This window comes from Bubalus bubalis, chromosome 11 (genome assembly GCF_019923935.1).
Source record: "Bubalus bubalis isolate 160015118507 breed Murrah chromosome 11, NDDB_SH_1, whole genome shotgun sequence".
NCBI lineage: Eukaryota > Metazoa > Chordata > Mammalia > Artiodactyla > Bovidae > Bubalus > Bubalus bubalis.
The window spans coordinates 1,658,042-1,678,335 of NC_059167.1; the positions used below are offsets into that span (position 1 = coordinate 1,658,042).

A 20,294-nucleotide genomic window follows, 5' to 3' on the forward strand; every position below is an offset into this window, starting at 1 on the left:
GGATGAGAGAAGATGCCACAACCTTCAGCTCTTAGATTGCCAAATTCTTCCCCAGGAGACTCCCGAAGACCAGGAGGAGCCTCTCTCAGAAGCGCTTGCCCCCATGACACTTCACTTTGTGAGAGAAGCCGGTATCTGTTTGCTTTGGCTTGCGTGCTTTACCCCGTCTCTCAGCATATTTCCAACAGTGTCTGTTCTCCTTTGTCCTGTGTCCATTGTGGTCTTTTTTTTTTTTCCTGTTAGGCTTTTATTTTCCCATTATGCTTCTTTCTTGGGCTATATACCTGCTGAAGTTTCGTTTCGTTTTGTTATTTTGTTGTATCTTGTTATTTTATAGTGTCTCCTCTAAGCTTTTCTGTATCTGCTTTCATCTCTTGTTTTATGGAATTGTTGGCTTTTATTGAGGGAAGCAGTTTTGAGGTTTTACTTTTCATGGTTGATTGCTTGGGGACTGCTAACTATAGCTTTTTTCTTATAAATTAAGAAGGGACGTTTTCTACCAATGGAAAGATTTTGAGTTTTGTATTTCTGTCTTAAAGCAAGAGGTGATATCTTGTGTAAACACACACACACACAAACACACACAAAAGGTGCTTCTTTATATTACTCCTAAAGATATCATAAAATGCTTACTATTTGGGTTTCAAATTTTAGGGGGACCTCCCTGGTGGTGCACTGGCTGACTCCACCGTCCCATTCAGGGGACCTGGGTTTGATCCCTGGTCAGGGAACTAGACCCCACATGCTGCAACTGAGAGTCTGCTGCAGCTGAAGATCCCACCTGCCACAGCACAGGCCTGGTGCAGCAAAAAAAGAAAAGCCTGAGCTTCCTTCAGCGTTTGAATCTCACAACTTTGCTTTTCACTTAGAGCTGATAATCATGACTTGTATGCCTGTGTACTAAAATAGCTAAAGCTATATCGTAGATGATGTTTCATTATTATTATTATTAAGAAATTCTTAGGAAATTCTGTCCTTGAAGAACTTTTTTTTTTCCCCTACCCACTACAAATGGCAGAAGTTTAAGAGGCGTGAGACCTGTTGTTGTTCATTCGGTAAGTTGTGTCTGACTCTTTGCAACCCATGGACTGTAGCACGCCAGGCCTCCCTGTCCTTCACCAACTCCCGGAGCTTACTCAAACTCAAGTCCATCAAGTCAGTGATGCCATCCAATGATCTCATCCTCTGTAATCCCCTTCTCTTCCTGCCTTCAATCTTTTCCAGTGAGTCAGTTCTTCACATCAGGTGGCCAAAGTATTGGAGTTTCAGCTTCAGCGTCAGTCCTTCCAGTGAACGCTCAGGGTTGGTTTCCTTAGGATGGACTAGTTGGATCTCCGTGCTGTCCAAGGAACCCTCAAGAGTGTTTTCCAACACCACAGTTCAAAGGCATCAGTTCTTCAACTCTCAGCCTTTTTAGTCCAACTGTTACATTCATACATGATTACTGAAAAAACCGTAGCTTTGACTAGACAGACCTTTGTTGAGGTTTGTCATAGCTTTTCTTCCAAGGAGCAAGTGTCTTTTAATTTTGTGGCTGCAGTCACCATTTGCAGCCCCCCAAAATAAAAGCTGCCACTCTTTCCACTTTTTCCCCATCTATTTGCCATGAACTGAGTAGTACTGTTTGTCCAATGAAATAAATCTGAGATAATAGGCTGTTTCTAGCACTGCATGTTTAAAACAAAAAAATCTTTTTTCCTTAATACTAATAGACCTTAATGAAAACTTTGTAGTGCTTTTTAAAAAAAAAAACAAAAACACATTCAAAGCCCTTTAGTGACTCTAAAGAGTAAGTTAGAACTGTTTAACCTGGCTCTCCAACATCTGGTCCCCTTTCCAAACTCATCTTTCATTCATCATCCCAAATTCCTCTGTTTCTTTTGGCATAACGCTTGTTCCTTTCAATGTGTGATGTGTGTTTGTACTTCATTCTGTTGCCCTTGCTGGCAATACCTTTCTGTACTTCTCACCTGACCAAATTGGACCCGTCTTTCAAGGCCTTGCTCAGTAAATACACACACCCAGAAAAAGCCTTTTTTTTGTTTACATTGGGCAGTCTTCGCTCCTTTCTTTGAATTTTGATAGATGGTTGTGTAATTTTTTTAATCACGTGATAAAAATACAGTGTTCACAATTATCTCCGTAAAGCTCTTTGAGTTTGCAAATTTCTCTGTAACTTCCATTGTTCTCCGTATGTTGCCTGCCTTGTGCATTCTAGTTACTTAATAATTGGTGGTTTTTTGGCACTTACTCCAAATACCCACTAACAGAAAAATCCTCACTTGCCATCTTCTTTATGGTTTATTTCTTATAATCTAGCAAAGAGTCCTCTCAAGTGCAGTCAGGAGCTTTATAACCACATATGGCTTTGCCTTATATTTTTCTCATTCTACCTGTGACTATTATGAATTAACCTCGAATGGCCTCTCTCTGCTGTTTCTTGAGAGGCATTTTCAGTTCCTGATTTAGCCCCAGCTGTTAACAGGGAGCTGGCTTAATGTTCTCTCTTGACTTTACCCCCCACTGATGCCCGGGATGTTTCTGGCTGGTGTGTTTCTCTGTGTGGGTATCTCTGCCTCTCCATGCCCAGGAGCCTCCTCCAACTCATTGTAAGCATCGAGATTTGTACTTGCCCACCACCTGTCATTTGGCAAAAAGCTTTGGGAAGCTTCTTCTGTTTTCCAGCCATGAAATGAAGCATGGTTGGTCAGAAGGCCCACTGGCGTCCAAGATTTTGAGTGCAGGTGGAGTGCCAGGTAGTAATGTCAGGCAGAAATACTGAGGCACCAAAGTGCTTTTCAGTCACAGCCGGAGACCCTTAGAGAGGCCTCTGGTAGTTTGGGTCTAAGATTCATTCTTCATACTGTGTGGGGAAGGTCAAAAAGCATAGACTATCCAGCTCTCCTTTTGGGAGCATTAAAACTTGGCTGGATAATAAGAGCATCACGACCTGCTGGAGAACGTATTTCAGTGGCAGTGTATCATGGAGTATGGGCTTAAGAATGCCATTTTATTTTTTTTTTTTTAAGTTTTTTTTAATGTGGGCTGTTTTTTAAGTCTTTATCACCTGTGTTACAATGATGTCTCTCTGTTATATCTTAGTTTACTGGCCACAAGGCATGTGGGATCTTAACTCCCCAACCAGGGGTCGAACCCACACCCCCTGCCCTGGAAGGCGAAGTCTTAACCTCTGGGTGCCAGGGCAGTCCCAGGAGGGCGGTCCCAGGAGGGCGGTCTCTGCAGGGAGCGACGTGCACCTTCCCGTGTATGCCCCAGGTCACAGCCATGGGAGGAGAAAGGGGCCTCCTGAGCCGGGGTGAAGTGAGCTAATGGGCCGAATGGGAGAGTCTTAGAGAGCCAAGGAGCTCAGGGGGGAGTGACGTAGGATAGCGTGTATTTAAGAAAAAAAGATCGCATACGTTTTTTCAAATCGTTGCACCTCTTCTAAAGTATTATTCCTCACCGTGATCTTTCGTTTCCTATACTTCCTTTTTGTCAGCAGCTGACTTGTCGGTATCGTTTTCTCAGTCTCTCTCTAAAGTTCCCCAAGATCACAGGTATCGGTAGTCATCTCCTGCTTTGATGAATGTGATTGTCGATCTGAAGTATCCCCGTACTTTTGTGTATAGAAAAGTTAAACAACGCTAGAAATCACATCTCATTCCTCGTTAACTATACAGAGACAGCTGTCGCCGGCCATCCCTGGTGTGTGAGTGTGATCACCAAATAACTAGACTTCTTGAGTTTCCAGGCTTTATTTCATGAGTTTTTGCATCTTCTCTGCAATGATAATGCCTTGGGTTTTCTTTCAGTTTTTTTGGTTTCAGAATTTTACTGTCAGAGATTCCGTTTTCTGATGATTTTGTTGCACATGATCACTGAATGGGGAAATGAATACGTATACTTTTTCAAACTGACCTGAGTTTCTTCTCCCTGGGGACTTTCACATGTAATATGGTAAATACAACTTCACTTTAAAAATCCAGGGGGCTTCCCTGGTGGGGAAGAATCCACCTTCTAACACTGGGGCTTTGGGTTCCATCCCTGGTCAGGGAGCTAGGATCCCACGTGCCTTGGGGACAAGCTACAGAGCCTGTGCAGTTGGGAGCCCGGTGCACGGCAGCGAAGAGCCTGTGTGCTGCAACCAAGACTCAGTGCAACCAAGAATAAATAAATAAAATTTAAAGTGAATGCAAAATCCAGCTAGAGAAATATTTACATGCTAATTGTTTTAAGAAAATGTCAGTTTTCCCAGGGGGTTCTTGGCTGATTTTGCTTCATGAACAAAAATCATACCCTTGCATTTGAAGATGCTCTCTTTTTACCAGTAACTTTGAGAATTGGTGATGCTGGTGATGTAGGAACTGATGCCCAGAAACAGGACCAGGAAACCAGTGGAGAAGAGCGATGACTTCATTGCATAGATTTTCAAGTAGAAGGTGTTGGTTTGGTTTCTTCAGTTAAGCTGATTAGTTCATGTTACAAGGATGTACTATTTGATTGGAAGGAACATTTAATCTCTTTCACATTCTGGATGTCCAGATTTTGTAGCCCTCTCTCATGTTAAACCCATCCAGATGCAAATCTTGCTCTTCCTTCCAGGCCCAGATGTTAAACTATTTCTTATCTTGAAACCTGACCCCACCAACAGCCTACCCACCACCTCTTAACCCAGGAAAGAAATTGTCTCCTTTTCTCATTGGAGTATAACAGCTTTATAACGTTGAGTTACTTTCTGCTGTACAGTGAAGTAGCTCAGTTGTACGTGTACATGTATCCCTTCCCTCTTGGATCTGCCCCCATCACCCCACCTCCCACCCTGCCGGTACCTCTGGGTCATCGCAGAGCACGAAGCTGAGCTCCCTGTGCTAAACTGCAGGTTCTCCTTGGCTACCTGATTTACACGTGGTCATGCATTTGCTTTCCTGGTGGCTCAGATGGTGAAGGATCTGCCTGCAACACAGGAAACCCGGGTTCGATCCCTGGGTTGGGAAGATCCCCTGGAGAAGAAACTGGCAACCTGATCCAGTGTTCCTGCCTGGAGACTCCCGTGGACAGAGGGGCCTGGAGGGCTGCTGCAGTTCATGGGGTCACAGAGAGTCGGACACGACCGAGTGGCTGGCACACACACAGTGTATTTTTGTCAAACCTAATCTCCCAATTCATCCCACCCTCCTCTTACCCCTGTGTCTCTATGTCTGTATCTCTATTCCTTCCCAGAAACTAGGTTCAACTGTACCATCTTTCTAGATTCCACATGCATGTGCTAATATGCATAAACAGCCTAAGTGTCCATCAACAAATGAATGGATAAAGAAGATGTGGTACATATATACAATGGAATATTACTCAGCCATAAAAAGGAATGAAACTGAGTCATTTGTAGAGTTGTGGGTGGACCTAGAGCCTGTCTCACAGAGTGAAGTGGATCAGAAGAACAAATATCATGTATTAACATGTGTATGTCTCCTGCTTGAAATTCCTGATCTGTCATAAGTGTCTTCTTTATGCTTACATGCAGGTATTTGCACGCATCAGTTATACCCAGGTTTAGAAAGTGAGCTTGACACGAACAGGCACAGACGGGGTGTACAGCCTCACACTCACAGAGCACGTTTCGTGAGCTTGACACGAACAGGCACAGGCGGGGTGTACAGCCTCACACTCACAGAGCATGTTTCGTGAGCTTGACATGAACAGGCACAGGCGGGGTGTACAGCCTCACACTCACAGAGCATGTTTCGTGAGCTTGATACGAACAGGCACAGGTGGGGTGTACAGCCTCACACTCACAGAGCACGTTTCGTGAGCTTGATACAAACAGGCACAGGTGGGGTGTACAGCCTCACACTCACAGAGCACGTTTCGTGAGCTTGACACGAACAGGCACAGGCCGGGTGTACAGCCTCACACTCGCAGAGCATGTTTCGTGCACGTCAAGCAGGTGACTGGACTTGATGTAAATGAGTGGCTTATGTAGTGAACACACTTTTTATTCTGCCTTTTTTGTTTTATGCACTGAATGCCTCCCCAGTGTTATATCAAGCCCGCGTGTTGTAGATAGCTCCAGGGCTGGGGTCAGGACCCTGGACGGACTGCAGTGCGGCCAGCGCCAGGCCAGGGGAGCAGAAGACTCGAGTCTCGTCCCGCTCTGCCTCTTGTCCTTCCTTCCACAAGTCGCGGAAGCTCTCTGGCCTGTTCCCTCTGCGTCTCCCGCCCAGAGAGGGCTGTGCTTAATGTCCTGGCAGCTCTTCTTCTCGTTCCAGAACCTGCCGGTGGGGTTATCCATCACGGAGGGTGGCATGCCATCTCCTTGATTTTCCCTGCATATCCCAGACAGCATTCAGAGTCCACCACTGCGTGAATACAGATGTGGTCTGTCAGTGTGATAAAGACTGCTCTCGAGAGAAGATTGCTGGGCTGACAGCTCGCCAAGCCTGGGCTTAGTGTTGAGATGTCAGATCACACGTGTTACGCGCAACGTTCCCAGTCGCTCATCTACATGTATGGTTGAATACACTGTGCTTGCTGTAATGGAATGAGGGCTATTTTTCTTTTAATCCAACTGTCACATGCAAAACTGCTGCCATGGTTTCTTTCTTACGACCGAACGTTGCTAACCCTCTCGGTCATCCTTGAAGTTAGGGATAGGCACATCTCGTGAGTGTATTCACGCTATTTTCCTCCATAGAAAGAAGAATCCCTCTCTTACATTTTTCTTTTGTAATAGACAGCTAACTTCTGGGTGAGGATTTTGACAATTCTGTGTGTTGCATTTATAAGAAAAACTTGTATTTAATAAATCTACATTTTACAGGAAATATTTAAATTAACATTGTTTAAGATGTCCTCAAAAGGGACTTCCCTGGTGGTCCAGTGACTAACACTCTGTGCTCCCAGTGCAAGGGGGCGGGTTCAATCCCTGGTTGGGGAACTAGATCCCACATGCCATCCCTAAAAAAAATCATAATAATACAAACGTGCCACAGTGAAACTCAAAGATCTCGTGTGCTGCAGCTCAGACCTGGCACAGCCCAGTAAATAAGTAAAAAAAGATGGCAGCAATTAAAAAGGCTCAGAATTAAGAGTTTCACTTCAGAGTTTCAGTTGTCCCCCTTAGAGATAGCCTTAAAAATCAAGACCAGAGGTTTCTAATACTATGTTTTCAACTATGGCAAGCATGCCTGTGCATTGGTGGCCTCATAGAGGACGTCTAGCCATCTTGTCCACCTGCACCCTACCCAGGCCTCCTCTCCCATCAGGCCGCCCTGAGGAGACACATCCTTGCCACCCAGAGCTGCAGAGACCAGCCGCATCAGGACGAGGCAGCTTGTTGGCAGGGCCCTATCTCAGGCCTGACTCCAAACGTACTGAGTCAGATGTGTTTATGTTACCATGATCTCTGGGGGATCCATATGCACATTAACGTTGGAAAATCCCTGGTCCACCCTCCTCATTCCACTTTGAAATGAGAGTAAATTAGCATTACTGTTGAATGTTACCTCCTGACTTCAGTAACATTTCACCCCCTACCAGGTAACACCCCGACTCCTCAGCCTGACATGTGGGTCCTCCTGCTCCCGGACCTGACAGGAGACACCCGACCTCTCAGCCTGACATGCGGGTCCTCCTGCTCCCAGACCTGCCAGGTGACCCCTGACCCCTCAGCCTGACATGCGGGTCCTCCTGCTCCCAGACCTGCCAGGTGACACCTGGCTCCTCAGCCTGACATGCGGGTCTCTCTCCCCAGCTCCCGGACCTGCCAGGTGACCCCCAACCCCTCAGCCTGACATGCGGGTCCTCCTGCTCCCAGACCTGCCAGGTGACACCTGGCTCCTCAGCCTGACATGCGGGTCTCTCTCCCCAGCTCCCAGACCTGCCAGGTGACCCCTGACCCCTCAGCCTGACTTGCGGGTCCTCCCGCTCCCAGACCTGCCAGGTGACACCCGACCCCTCTGCCTGACTCGCGGGTCCTCCCGCTCCCAGACCTGCCAGGTGACACCCGACCCCTCTGCCTGACTCGCGGGTCCTCCCGCTCCCAGACCTGCCAGGTGACACCCGACCCCTCTGCCTGACTCGCGGGTCCTCCCGCTCCCGGACCTGCCAGGTGACCCCCGACTCCTCAGCCTGACACGCGGTCCTCCCGCTCCCAGCTGCCAGACCTGGTGTGACCAAATCAAAGACTCCATCCCGCGGTTCTGATTTGCTCGCGGTATCCCAATCCAGGCTCGTCTCGTCCCCTGCTCTCTCCTCTCCTCCTCCGACCTCTCCATCTTCCCCTCCTCTCCGCGTGTCTGAACAGCATCCATTCCTACAGACTTAGCTGAACTCTCTCTTCTGTTGCGCCTGCCCTGGCCAGTCCAGCCCACAAGATTTCTTGTTTCTTCCTTAGAGCTCCTGTCACTTGCCCCAGTGATGCATCTAGTAATAAACGGTCACACTGGCAGCTGCCGTTGTGGAGTATTTCCTGTGTACCAGACCCTGTACTGAGGGAATCCTCTGAGGCACGTCCTGGGTTAGGCTCTGGGCGTCCGCATTTGAAAGTTTGGAGATGAGACTTCCCTGGTGGTCCAGAGGCTAAGACTCTGCCCTCCCAGTGGTGGGAGCCCCAGTTCAATCCCTGGTCAGGGCACTGGATCCCTTGTGCCACAACTGAGAGTTCCCATGCTACACCCAGGACCCAGCAGCGCCAAGAAAGTAAAAATATATTAGACAAATAGAGCTTGGAGAGCTTGATGCTGGTGGCTGGTGAGTAAGGGAACCAAGATTTGCTTGTGCTCTTAATCACTGTTATATTCCCTTCTCACCTCTAACAGCGTAAGCCTCCTGAGGGCAGGGACCAGGCCTGCCTTTGCACCCCCATGATGCCTGCCCAGAGCCGGAGAAGGCGAGGCGTGTCCCCTCTGCCCAGAAGCTTTCTTGATAAACCAGTTGTGCAGCTGTGTAGCCTTTCCCCTGTGCACATGGATTGGTTTGGTTGGGATTGTAACATTTGAGATTTCATTTGATTGGTGGTGGTGGTTTAGTCGCTAAGTCGTGTCTGACTCTTTTGCAACCATATGGACTGTAGCCAGCCAGGCTCCTCTGTCCATGGGATTCTCCAGGCAAGAATGCTGGAGTGGGCTGCCATTTCCTTCTCCAGGGCATCTTCCTGACCCAGGGATCGAACCCAGGTCTCCTGCATTGCAGGCAGATTCTTTGCCGACTGAGCCACCAGAGAAGTCCATCTGCACATAAATGAAAATAACTGTTTACAAAAATGTGAACAAGGAAGTGGATGCAGCATTGTATCGTGTGAAACGGCAGCAGGCGTTCCAGATCAGGTCGCTTTGATGGAAATCCGCGTGTTTTGCATGTTGCCTTTGGAATCACACTACAAGAGCAAAAGAGCTTGCCAGATCAAATGGAAAAGCTAAAAGTAAAATCAACGACAGAATTTTTATCATTTTAGCTGGGGCGGGAGTGCTAAACTGAATCCCTGATTGTCTCTTTATAAGACAGGATTACACACTGATTCACTTGCAAGACACTTCTGAGCAATTGCTGTGCGTTTCACGTCATCTTTTCCCATTTCCAATTTGTCCATATTGTGTGCTCATCTTCCCTGCTTGGTGGTGAACTGCTGCTGGAGAAGATCTGGGCAAACTAGGAATTCAAGGTACTGCAGGCTTCCCAGGGCACCTCTTAGTTCCAACATGTTTCCTTACCCTGCGTGTTCCTGAGCTGACCCCAGGAGAGGCAGCCAAGGTGTTAATACCATTAGCCGTTCCTGGCAGCACCTTCCTCCCTATCACTCACCTTCCTGTCCTCCCCACAGGACGAAGAATGATACAGTCCCAGGACCAGCTTCGTTGTTGTTGCTCAGTCGCTCAGTCGTGTCCTACTCTTTGCAACCCTATGGACTGCAACACGCCAGACTTCCATGTCCTTCACTATCTCTTGGAGTTGATCAAACTCATGCCCATTGAATCGGTGATGCCATCCAACCATCTCATCCTCTGTTGCCCTCTTCTCCTCCTGCCTTCAATCTTTCCCAGCATCAGGGTCTTTTCAAATGAGCTGTCTCTTCATGTGAGGTGGCCAGAGTATTGGAGCTTCAGCATCAGTCCTTCCAATGAATATTCAGGACTGATTTCCTTTAGGATGGACTGGTTGGATCTCCTTGCAGTCCAAGGGACTCTCAAGAGTCTTCTCCAACACCACAGTTGGAGAAGCATCAATTCTTTGGCACTCAGCCTTCTTTATGGTCCAACTCTCACATCCATACATGACTACTGGAAAAACCATAGCTTTGACTATGTGACTTCAGCGAAGTGATGTCTCTGCTTTTTAATATGCTGTCTAGGTTTGTCATAGTTTTTCATCCAAGGAGCAAACGTCTTTTAGCATCTTTCATGGCTACGGTCACTGTCTGCAGTGATTTTGGAGCCCACGTAATTAAAGTCTGCCACCGTTTCCACTGTTTCCCCATCTGTTTGCCATGAAGTGACGGGACCGGATGCCGTGATCTTCGTTTTCTGAGTGTTGAGCTTGAAGTCGGGGTCTTCGCTCGCCTCTCTGGCCTTCGTCAGGAGGTGCTTCAGCCCCCCTGACTGGCTCCTGGTGGTGACCGTGGCTGCTGACCCCGTCTTCCCCCCAACCCCCCGCTGTATCCGCCATGCCCCCACCTCTGTTCGCTTTAGCTGCACCTAAGCCCCAAGGGTGCTGGCACCTCTTCCCCTCCTTGTGTTCACTTAGCACCCAGGCTCTGGGCTGAGCTCCCCCACCCCCTGGTTCTGGCCCGCCCTGGTCCTGTCCGGCAAGCTCTTGAGTGCTCACTGGTCCCTGGAGTTGCTCCTGGCCAGTCTGAGAGCTGGAGTGAGCCCACCGTGTCCTCTCTAAGCTGCACCAGCTTCCTCCGCCAGCCCCCGTCCTCTCTGCGCTGCACCAGCCTCCTCCGCCAGCCCCCGAGTCCTCCTCCGCCAGCCCCCGTCCTCTCTGCGCTGCACCGGCCTCCTCCACCACACACGCACGCCACACTCAGTAGCCTCCCTTCCCTTCTCCCAGCAAGCGTCGTGTCCGAGTGACCTCAGAACCTCGTGTCCAGCTCCCCGGGCACACTATGACCCCAGATGCCCACTGTGGTCCCTCCAACGGCCTGCCCAGCATGGAGCGATGCTCCCTGGCTGGGCAGAGGCTGCTGTGCCTGCTTGACCATCCAGACCCGTCTCTGCCCAGCTCTCCTGCCCTGCTCCTGCGCGCTTCCAGAAGCGTTTCCTCTTCGTGCTGCAATCAGGGGCGCCTGTCACTCAAGCACGTCGCGCCCTTGTGCTGCCCGGGAGAACTTGAGCTCGTCTGCCTTCAGCTCCCTGTTCAGGGACGGCAGAGAGCTGGCACGTCTGCCCCCACCACCCCTCTCTGTGCCCGTTGTCACTCTTCAGGTGAGACGCAGAGTTCTCGGTGGGACACCCCGAGCCTGTCCGTTAGCACGTCACACGCCATGAGAGCGACCTGCTCTCTGCCGCTTCTACTAAACCTGTCCCGCGTCTACTAAACCTGTGCACGGCAGGTGACCTTGCCTCCTGCTTCATGGGCAGGGTCACGACCTCTGTCTGCCTGGGTTTCCTTTTTGCCTCCCTGTTCACCTCCAGAGTTTTCTATCTTCCTTCAACTCTATTTCTAATTTTTCTTCCCCCCCCCCCCTTTTTTCTAGTGCCTCTCCTTTGTTCCTGTATCATCCTCTCCCCTCCTTCTAAGACCTTTCTCCATCAGTCACCCCCTCTCCAGTTTATAACTTCCATCCCTGACTGCAGATACGTTCAGTCTCCCTGAATCTACTAGATTAGAATCGCCTAGAAATCTACTCCCCCAACCATAGTCCCTCCAGGCTGCCCTTCTGCCCTTTTACCAGGTTTTGGTTCTTGTCAGTCTCCCAGGGCATCCAGCGCTCCTCCAGGGGACTCTCCCCTCGATGCCCGCTCCCCCACCCCATCTTCTGTGCCCGTGACAGTGATTCCCGTTCGTTAAATACCTGCCCGTGTTCTCTTAGTGAATCGCTGCGGTGATCCCTCGCCTCAGCTTTATGCCTGTCCATTCTACAGATAAAGCTGAGCACCTTTATTGCTAATCTCAAGCCAAACTGGACTGACGTCTCAATTATTTTTTCTTTTGCTTAAAGAAGAAAAGTCATAGGACACTGACATGTGATCAAGTTTTTTTTTTTTTAATTGAGGGCAGTCATGTTGCTGGTACTTGTTAATGTTTTTGTTACACCTCAAAGTTGTGGGGTTTTTTTTTTTTTTTTTTTTCAGAATACTGCTGTCCAATAATAGTAGAAAGAATTTACAGTTAAAATATCTAAATATGCTTGCATTTATCATTTAAGGATCACGTTAAAGAACATATTTTTTATATCTGAGTGATTATTATAACTTATTCAAATGATGTTTTACTCCTCACTCCTTATCCCTTTTAAAAACACTGTATTATCAGAGTGTATGTGCTTTACAGTGCTGGACTATTCAAATGATGTTTTACTCCTCACTCCTTATCCCTTTTAAAAACACTGTATTATCAGAGTGTATGTGCTTTACAGTGCTGGACTAGTGTCTGCCGTGCCACGAGGTGCGTAAGCTGTACGTGCACGTATGCCCCGCCCCGCGCTGGAGCCCCTCCGCCCGCCGGCTCTGGAGCCCCCTCCGCCCGCTCTGGAGCCCCTCTCCGCCCGCTCTGGAGCCCCCTTCCGCCCGCTCTGGAGCCCCCTCCGCCCCCGTCCCACCCCCTCGATCACCACAGGGCACTGAGTTGAGCTCCCTACACTGTGCACACCTGTTTTACACGTGGCGGTGTGCACACATCAGCCGTAACCTCTCTGTGCGTCCTACCCTCCTCTTGCCCCACTGTGTCCATTCTCTGCATCTGCCAAAGAACGCATTTAGAAGCAACAATAAAAAGTTTCAAAATGCTTTTCTTAACCTAAGTCGTCCTCTTGTTAAGATTCCTGGAACCCCATTCATGGTTTCAAATGGGAATCTTCTCTGCCTCTGGGACAGCAGATGAAGGGTCTCATCCAGGGAGAAGTTGGGGGGGGGGGAGCGCAGAGGAAGAGTCCTGTTCTTGTTGCCCTGTTTACAGAAATTTCGCTGTGTTTGCTGGAGAGAGAATTCTCAGTAGATCCATGAGTGAGTGAATGAGTAAATAAATGAGCAGAGGAGTAGAATGAAGATCAAAGTTAGCATGCTGAAAGTGTGTGTCAAGTCAGGTGGGGCAATGCTGGTCCTTATCTTCTTTACTGGGCTTTCCACTGCAGACTTAGAGTCGGAGGCTTTAAAAACTACGAACCCGACTACATGTTTGTGGAAAGATTTAAACTGCTATCATCATAAAATTATTGCGCACTAGTTTTAAACTCTCTCGAAGGTGTTTGACAGAACTCTGCTGTCAGAGTCAAATTTAATAAATTGGATGGAACTTTCTCTCTCATCCATTGTTTAGGAGATAGGTTATTTTTAGTGACCAAATTTGTTACAGTATGGGGCCATTCATTCTGCTGGTTACAGATCCATCATGGCAACAAGTGGCTGGATGTACTTTTCATAGACAACTTGTACCCACAGATTGGTTGTTCTGGGGTAAAAAAATAACTGGACTTAGTTCTTCAGCAATGCTTGTTTTCACAAGTGGTTCATTGTACAGCAATCAGATTTGAAGCCCTAGGTTTCGGTGGTACTCTGTGTACACCATCTGTTGCCAGATGTGGTTCAATTCAAAGGAGGAAGAGATACATGGCAGTGGATATTCATGTGTCACACGGCAGCCTTCGTCTCTGAGTCAGGAATCCTGGTAGAAGAAGCCCCGATTTTTTAAAATGTGAAACTGCCTACATTACCTCCTCGATTGTTTTTATTTGACATTGAATTAACGTCCCGGGTAGACGCTGCAGGCTCACGCGCTAGCCGGCACCTTTACTTTGCTGCCTTAGTTTCTAATTTTCACTGTAGCTGCAGCCATTGCTTTTTGAGTGTGAGCTTCCGGTAGAATAAATCAAATTACTTTAGTGGGTAGACTTAGTTTTCTCTAATGACTTACTAAGTAAAATATGCCTTCTTCTTAAGTGGAAAAGCCAAAGTGGATTACTTTTTATTTGACTGACAAGGAAAGGCATTTTTGATTTTATTTAGCGACTGAAATAAATTACTTTACCACAAATTAAATGTGAACCATGTATATATGATCCCTCTTTTCATGAACAGAGCAGCTTGACCAAGCGTATTGCAGTTGATCTCTTTAACCAGTTGGTGGTGCTGAAAACTCTGGTAAGAAACTAATTGGGAGGCGAGGAGGTTAACCTGGACGCCTTCTTAATAAACATTATTCTGTTAGTTTTTGAAAAATTCGTGCCAAAAATGTGTGCCCAAATTACTGGATCTTCTAAGCTTACACACCAAACCGAGTATCTGTGATGGGCAGCAGAATCCATTTGTAGTGAACTTCCATAAAGATGTCATCGGCTCCCGTAGGATTCGCCTGCTGGACGCTGCATGGCTGGTTGGGAAAGACACCTTCATCCCGGGAGTGACCCTTAGCCTGCTGGCTGCGGACTGGAAGGGGAGATGACAGCAAGTGCTCGCCCGGGAGATTTAAGGAACATCACTTTGTATTATTACGACTTAACAAAAAAAATGCTATTAATGCGTTTTTTAGGGTCTGTGTTTGGGTTTATCTCTGTGTTTTTAGCACCCGAGAATTCAGTAGAACGACAGTCTGCTGCTTGAGTGTGTCCTGAGGCACCCTCGGTTGAGCATGGAGGCCTTGGAGTCAGGCGCGGCTCTGTCAGTCAGATCTAACCAAAGGTGTTCCTGTGCCGTTCTTGCTTTGGGGATCTTAGTTCCTGACCGGGGATTGAGCCTGGGTCGCAGCAGTGAACGCGCTGTGTCCTGACCCCTGGACCCCCCGGGAGTTCCCCCACGTGTGCTCTCTTAAACATATACACCTCACACAGGTACACTTTTAACTTCTGTCCTGGCCAAGTGTCAGTCGCTCAGTCATGTCCGACTCTTTGCGGCCCCATGGACTGTAGCCCACAGGCTCCTCTGTCCAAGGAATTCTCCAGGCAAGGATACTGGACTGGGTTACCATTTCCTCCTCTAGGGGATCCCTCCTCCAAGGGATCTTCCCAACCCAGGGATTGAATCTGGGTCTCCTGCATTGCAGGCAGATTCTTTACTGTCCTGGCTAAAGCACTAATTAATAGTGTTTTAGTATCTTATCATGTGGAGAAGGCAATGGCAACCCACTCCAGTACTATTGCCTGGAAAATCCCATGGACAGAGGAGCCTCATAGGTTGCAGTCCCTGGGGTCGCTGCGAGTCAGACACAACTGAGCGGCTTTGCTTTCACTTTTCGCTTTCATGCATTGGAGGAGGGCATGGCAACCCACTCCAGTGTTCTTGCCTGGAGAATCCCAGGGACGGGGGAGCCTGGTGGGCTGCCATCTATGGGGTCGCACAGAGTCAGACACGACTGAAGTGACTCAGCAGCAGCAACAGCAGGATCTTATCACACTGAAGCTCTCTTCTGACTTGTTTCAATCTTCCAAACATTGAATATGTGGTAGAAAACTTAATAAAGCCATCAGAGTTTTAAAAAGTAAAAAAAGAAACAAAAGCAAGCAAACAAACCCACATTTTAAACAGATAATCCTAGAACTCATTTTTTTTATACTAAAAGAATAAAGATTTTTATTAAGCATTGTAAGTTGCATTCAGTAGCCTTCAGATACACCACACCACAACCCATCTACAGTCAGTCAAGCCCAACAGCAGTTCATTCCTGCACAATCCATGAGTTAGGGCAAAACTCCCTTCAACTTACAGTAAGATCCTGCTCAGGTCTTGGTGGCAGGGATTGGGGAATTACATCTCATTTCTGATCACTAATGTGTAATGAAGAGCATCAGGAGAATTATATGAAAACGAATAAGAAATGATTCTGATTTCAAAGTACATTGTTTGGAAACATTAACGAGAACATGAAAATGATATAAATATACTTGCTAGAACTCATTTTCGGAGAAGGCAATGGCACCCCACTCCAGTACTCTTGCCTGGAAAATCCCATGGACGGAGGAGCCTGGTAGGCTGCAGTCCATGGGGTCGCTAGAGTCGGACACGACTGAGCGACTTCACTTTCACTTGTCACTTTCATGCACTGGAGAAGGCAATGGCAACCCACTCCAGTGTTCCTGCCTGGAGAATCCCAGGGACGGGGGAGCCTGGTGGGCTGCCGTCTATGGGGTCGCACAGAGTTGGACACGACTGAAGCGACTTAGCAGCAGCAGCATCATTTTTATAATGTAAAGAAGATTAAAATTTAAGTTCACCGTCCGGTGTTACCTGGATGAGGGCTGCCTGTCAGTTCAGGGGCTCAGGAATCCAGGCCCCCGCCGGTGTTGAAACGGAAGCCCTGTGTTTGTCACAGCGTCACGTCTGTTCTCACGTGAGCTCCTTTGGCTGTGCTGCGTCCTAGTGGCTGTGCGGGTTTTTCTCTGGTCGCCGCGAGCGGGAGCTACTCTGCAGTCTCGGAGCTCAGGCTTCTCCCTGCGGGGCTTCTCATCTCGGAGCTCAGGCGCCAGGGCGCGCGGGCTCCAGAAGTGCGTGTCCCCAACACCAAGCACAGGCTCGGTGTTAGTGGTGCGGGCTTCGTTGTTCCAGGGCCTGTGGGATCTTCCTGGACCAGGGATCGACCCCCTGCCTCCTGCATTGGCAGGTGAATTCTTTACCACTGAACCCACCAGGGAAGCCCTGTATCAATCCTTAATAGCTCAGTTTTCTCAACTTGTAAAATGGGGTGATCAAGTCTTTTCCTCTGAGCTGGTGTGAGCTCTACAGGAGGTAGCGAGTGCTTGTTGGGTGTTGTTTTCCCTACACTTTACTCCCTTGAGGCAGAGACTGTGAGTCAGTTGCTCCTGAGCCCCCACGATACCCCCGCACTTTAGCCAGAGCCTCAGGACACGAGGTCTCCTTGTCTGATGCTGCCTCGTTCTCCACTAAAGCAAAGCTATTTCCCGGTTACAAAGTGTCACAAGGATTTTGTAGGCTCACAGACCCACAAAGGAGAGACTCGTATAGTTATACCTGGTTTTCAGATACATGCCTGTCTGTCCCGGGAATATTTATGTGTTGGTCTGAATCTGCCTAATTAAGACTCAGGAACGATTTCTGAAAGGTGCAGCAAAGGTGTTACTAAGAGTCTGCTCATCCATCCATTTATTTGTTCCACAGATTGTATTGAGCATGCCTCTTCAGAGATGAAGTCCAGGAAAGCCTCACCCTGTCTCTGAGAGCTGCAGACCTCAAGGGGCAGGAATTGATAGGCAGCCCTTATCTAGGTGACAGGAAGATTATTAAAATTTAAATGTTGTTTATAATATTAAGAAAATCAGTCCTAGGATCATCTGTAACAATTTTCTTATACATTTAAAACTGATGATATCATTCAGTTTTCCAGAGCATATTCTGTGTTTGAAAGATTGATAGACGTCAGAAGAAAGCTTCAGTGCAATGGTAATCCTAAAATGCTGTTACTTAGGTGTTTTACCAGTATGGAATTAATAAGTGTAACTGTAAAGCAGGGGTCTCCAGTCTCCAGAATCTAATGCCTGACGATTTGAGGTGGAGCTGATGTGTCAGTAATAGAAATAAAAGTGCACATAAATGTAGTGTGCTTGAATCATCCTGAGAGCGTCCCTCCACCTTCCCTGGTCCACGGAAGAAGAGCTGTCTTCTGTGAAACCGGCCGCTGGTGCAGAAAGGCTGGGGACTGCTGGCGTAAGGTGTGTGTGTATATTTAGGAACAGCACAGCTAATAACTCTGGTTAGATCTGATTGAGTCAGATCTTTGAGTTTTTGAGATACAGAATCATGGAAGCAGATGTTGGCAGAGACTAAAAATCATTTACACCATCGCTAAGAAAATGGAGGCTGCAGGAACTTCATGGCTTACCCAAGGTTACACAGACCTGGGTCAAGTTCGGGTCTCCTGGCTCCTGATTCAATGCCAAAGCGTTATTTTTCTATCCCCACGTCTACAAGATGAGCCATTTTGGGTGTAAATAAAAGCAAGTGCATGCTTGTTCAGCCTCAGTAAACTTCCATGCTAAACAGGGAGTGCCATTTCTGCCCGGTCTATCAGAATGAAAACCTGTAGGGCATGGCAGGCAGTTGATGAAGTTGCCCCGTGTCCGTTTTCGAGCCGAGCAGGGGTCGGGAGCCCAGCCCAGGTGCGTCACTCGCAGCCCCCAGCCGGAGCAGGTCTGTGCCTGGAATCCTGCGCCCGAGACGGCAGGGTTTCCGTCCACCGACCGCCCTGCCCGCCTCTTGTTTCCTGCGGGATGAATGGCGTTCTGCAGGTGTGTTAGCGATTCCTGAGTTTGTTCCCCACTCAGGATGACCTCATTGTTTTCTGCTTCTTTTCCATAATTATACAGTAACAGGAAAATAAACCGGCTCTGCGTTGAGCCCACAGCAGAAATCTTGTGCTCTTTATGTAAGTTTGATTTATAGACGTGTACCGCGGAGCGGAGTGACTATGAAACATTCATCTTCCCATCGCTGGTTGCCATGGAAGCCGAGTACACAGAGCGGTGTCACTCCAGTCCTGGGGACGCCTGCAGTGGTTTATCCCTTTGTTGTTCTCGTCTCTTAAGCAACTGCCTAGTATTCTTTCATCATGACAATTAATCATGCACACAGGTTTTTTATCTTTCATCTCAAACAGAAAGCACAAAAAATGTATGACAAAATTTGGGAGAATTTAAATATTCTTGCTTCTTTAAATATGCATTTGTGGTTTTTTCCCCCCTTCAGTCCCACTGGAAAAATAGGTCATATTTGGAAAAAAAAAAAAGCACATATTAATGTACAGAAATCTCAATAAAGACAGCAATACAGAAATTTAAGGAGAAGGCATTGCCATACTAAGGAAATCTTAAGGAACTTCAGATTCCCAGGTCTCCCGGTGTTTTGAGCTAAGTCTGCATTTGGGTAATGCTAACCCCCCAAGACCACTGAGCTATGTTATCAGCTCTCCTCTTGGTTTGTTTTGCTCGTTTCCTTAGGGGTCTGAGCAGCCTACAGATTTGCTGGAGAGATACAGTAGACAGTAAAGAGTGCATGCATGCTCAGTCGTGTCCGACTCTGCAACCCCATAGACTGCAGCACACTAGGTTCCTCTCGCCTCCACTTTCTCCCTAACTTTGCTCAAATTCACGTCCATCGAGTCAGTGATGCCATCCAGCCATCTCATCCTCTGTCGTCCCCTTCTCCTCCTGCCTTCATTCTTTCCGGGGATCAGGGTCTTTTCCAGTGAGTTAGCTCTTTGCATCAGGTGGCCAAAGTATTGGAGCTTCAGCTTCAGCCTTAGTCTTCCCCATTTTAAAAAAGTATTTATTTATTTTTGGTTGTGCTGGGTCTTTGTTGCTGCACGCAGGCTTCCTCTAGTCATGGTGAGCAGGGGCTGCTCTTTAGCTGTGGTCGAGGACTCCTTGTGGTGGCTTCTCTTGGGGAACATAGACTCGAGAGCGTGCCGACTTCAGAGGTTGCGGGACACCGGCTTCTTTGCACCGTGGCATGTAGAATCCTCCTGGACCAGGGATCGAACCTGCATCCCCTGCATTGGCAGGCAATTTCTTAGCTACCGGACCACCAGGAAAGCCCCCTCACTTTGTTTTTATTGTTGTATTTTTTTTTTAAACTATTTTACCCCAGTTTAACCCAGCAGAGTTCAAAGTACACACCTCCCCACTGTTAATAAGTGTTTGCTGATTACCCACCTCCTTTCACTGGGTTTCTAACAGGTCTGTTGGTTAGAAGAGCTTGTCCTGAAATAACTGTCTGGATCTAAATCCCTGTTCCATTCCTGGTTGGCTGTGAGGTCTCTGAAAAGTATCTTAATTTGCCTTGGCTCTCTTATCTGTAGAGTTAGCAGCTATAAAATTAAGATAATAATGGCTTGTTGGAGGCTTAAAGGGGCTGATTCATGCAAAGGACCTAGTTCTGTGCCTGCCCGGGGATCAGCACTCAGGCGGGGGTGGCTGGCGTGGTGGCGATGGTTGTCACTGAGAGGATTACCGTGCTGCTGTCAGGACTGTGACTTTTGCAGGGAGCCATGCCAGCACCAAGCCTAGGGCTCCGTCCCCAGCATCCACGTTCATAAGTAGTTGCCAGCGCTTTGTTTGACTTGGGCTCCAGGGACTGGATTCCTCGTAACACTTTGGATCCTAGCGCGGTGGCCTAGAGGTATGTACGCTGGCCTTT

The 20,294-nt window shown here is 48.0% G+C and overlaps 1 protein-coding gene across 13 annotated transcripts in view; it reads left to right on the forward strand.

Moving 5' to 3' along the window:
* The window catches only part of EFCAB11 (EF-hand calcium binding domain 11), a 170,143-nt gene that overhangs the window by 28,310 nt on the left and 121,539 nt on the right, over positions 1-20,294 (forward strand). Inside the window, exons 6-7 of one of the 13 annotated variants that reach the window (XM_045162001.1) lie at positions 56-131; positions 655-922. The exons of 5 other annotated variants lie outside the window; for them this stretch is intronic. In XM_045162001.1, coding sequence (XP_045017936.1) covers positions 56-107 — 52 coding nt within the window. In that variant the 3' untranslated portion in view covers positions 108-131; positions 655-922. Of the gene's footprint in view, positions 1-55; positions 923-4,879; positions 4,914-4,937; positions 4,963-6,248; positions 6,822-9,817; positions 9,972-12,574; positions 12,627-20,294 lie in introns of those variants that run through there. 7 more of the 13 variants (XM_044924638.2, XM_006061489.4, XM_044924639.2 and 4 more) reach the window with 7 other exon arrangements.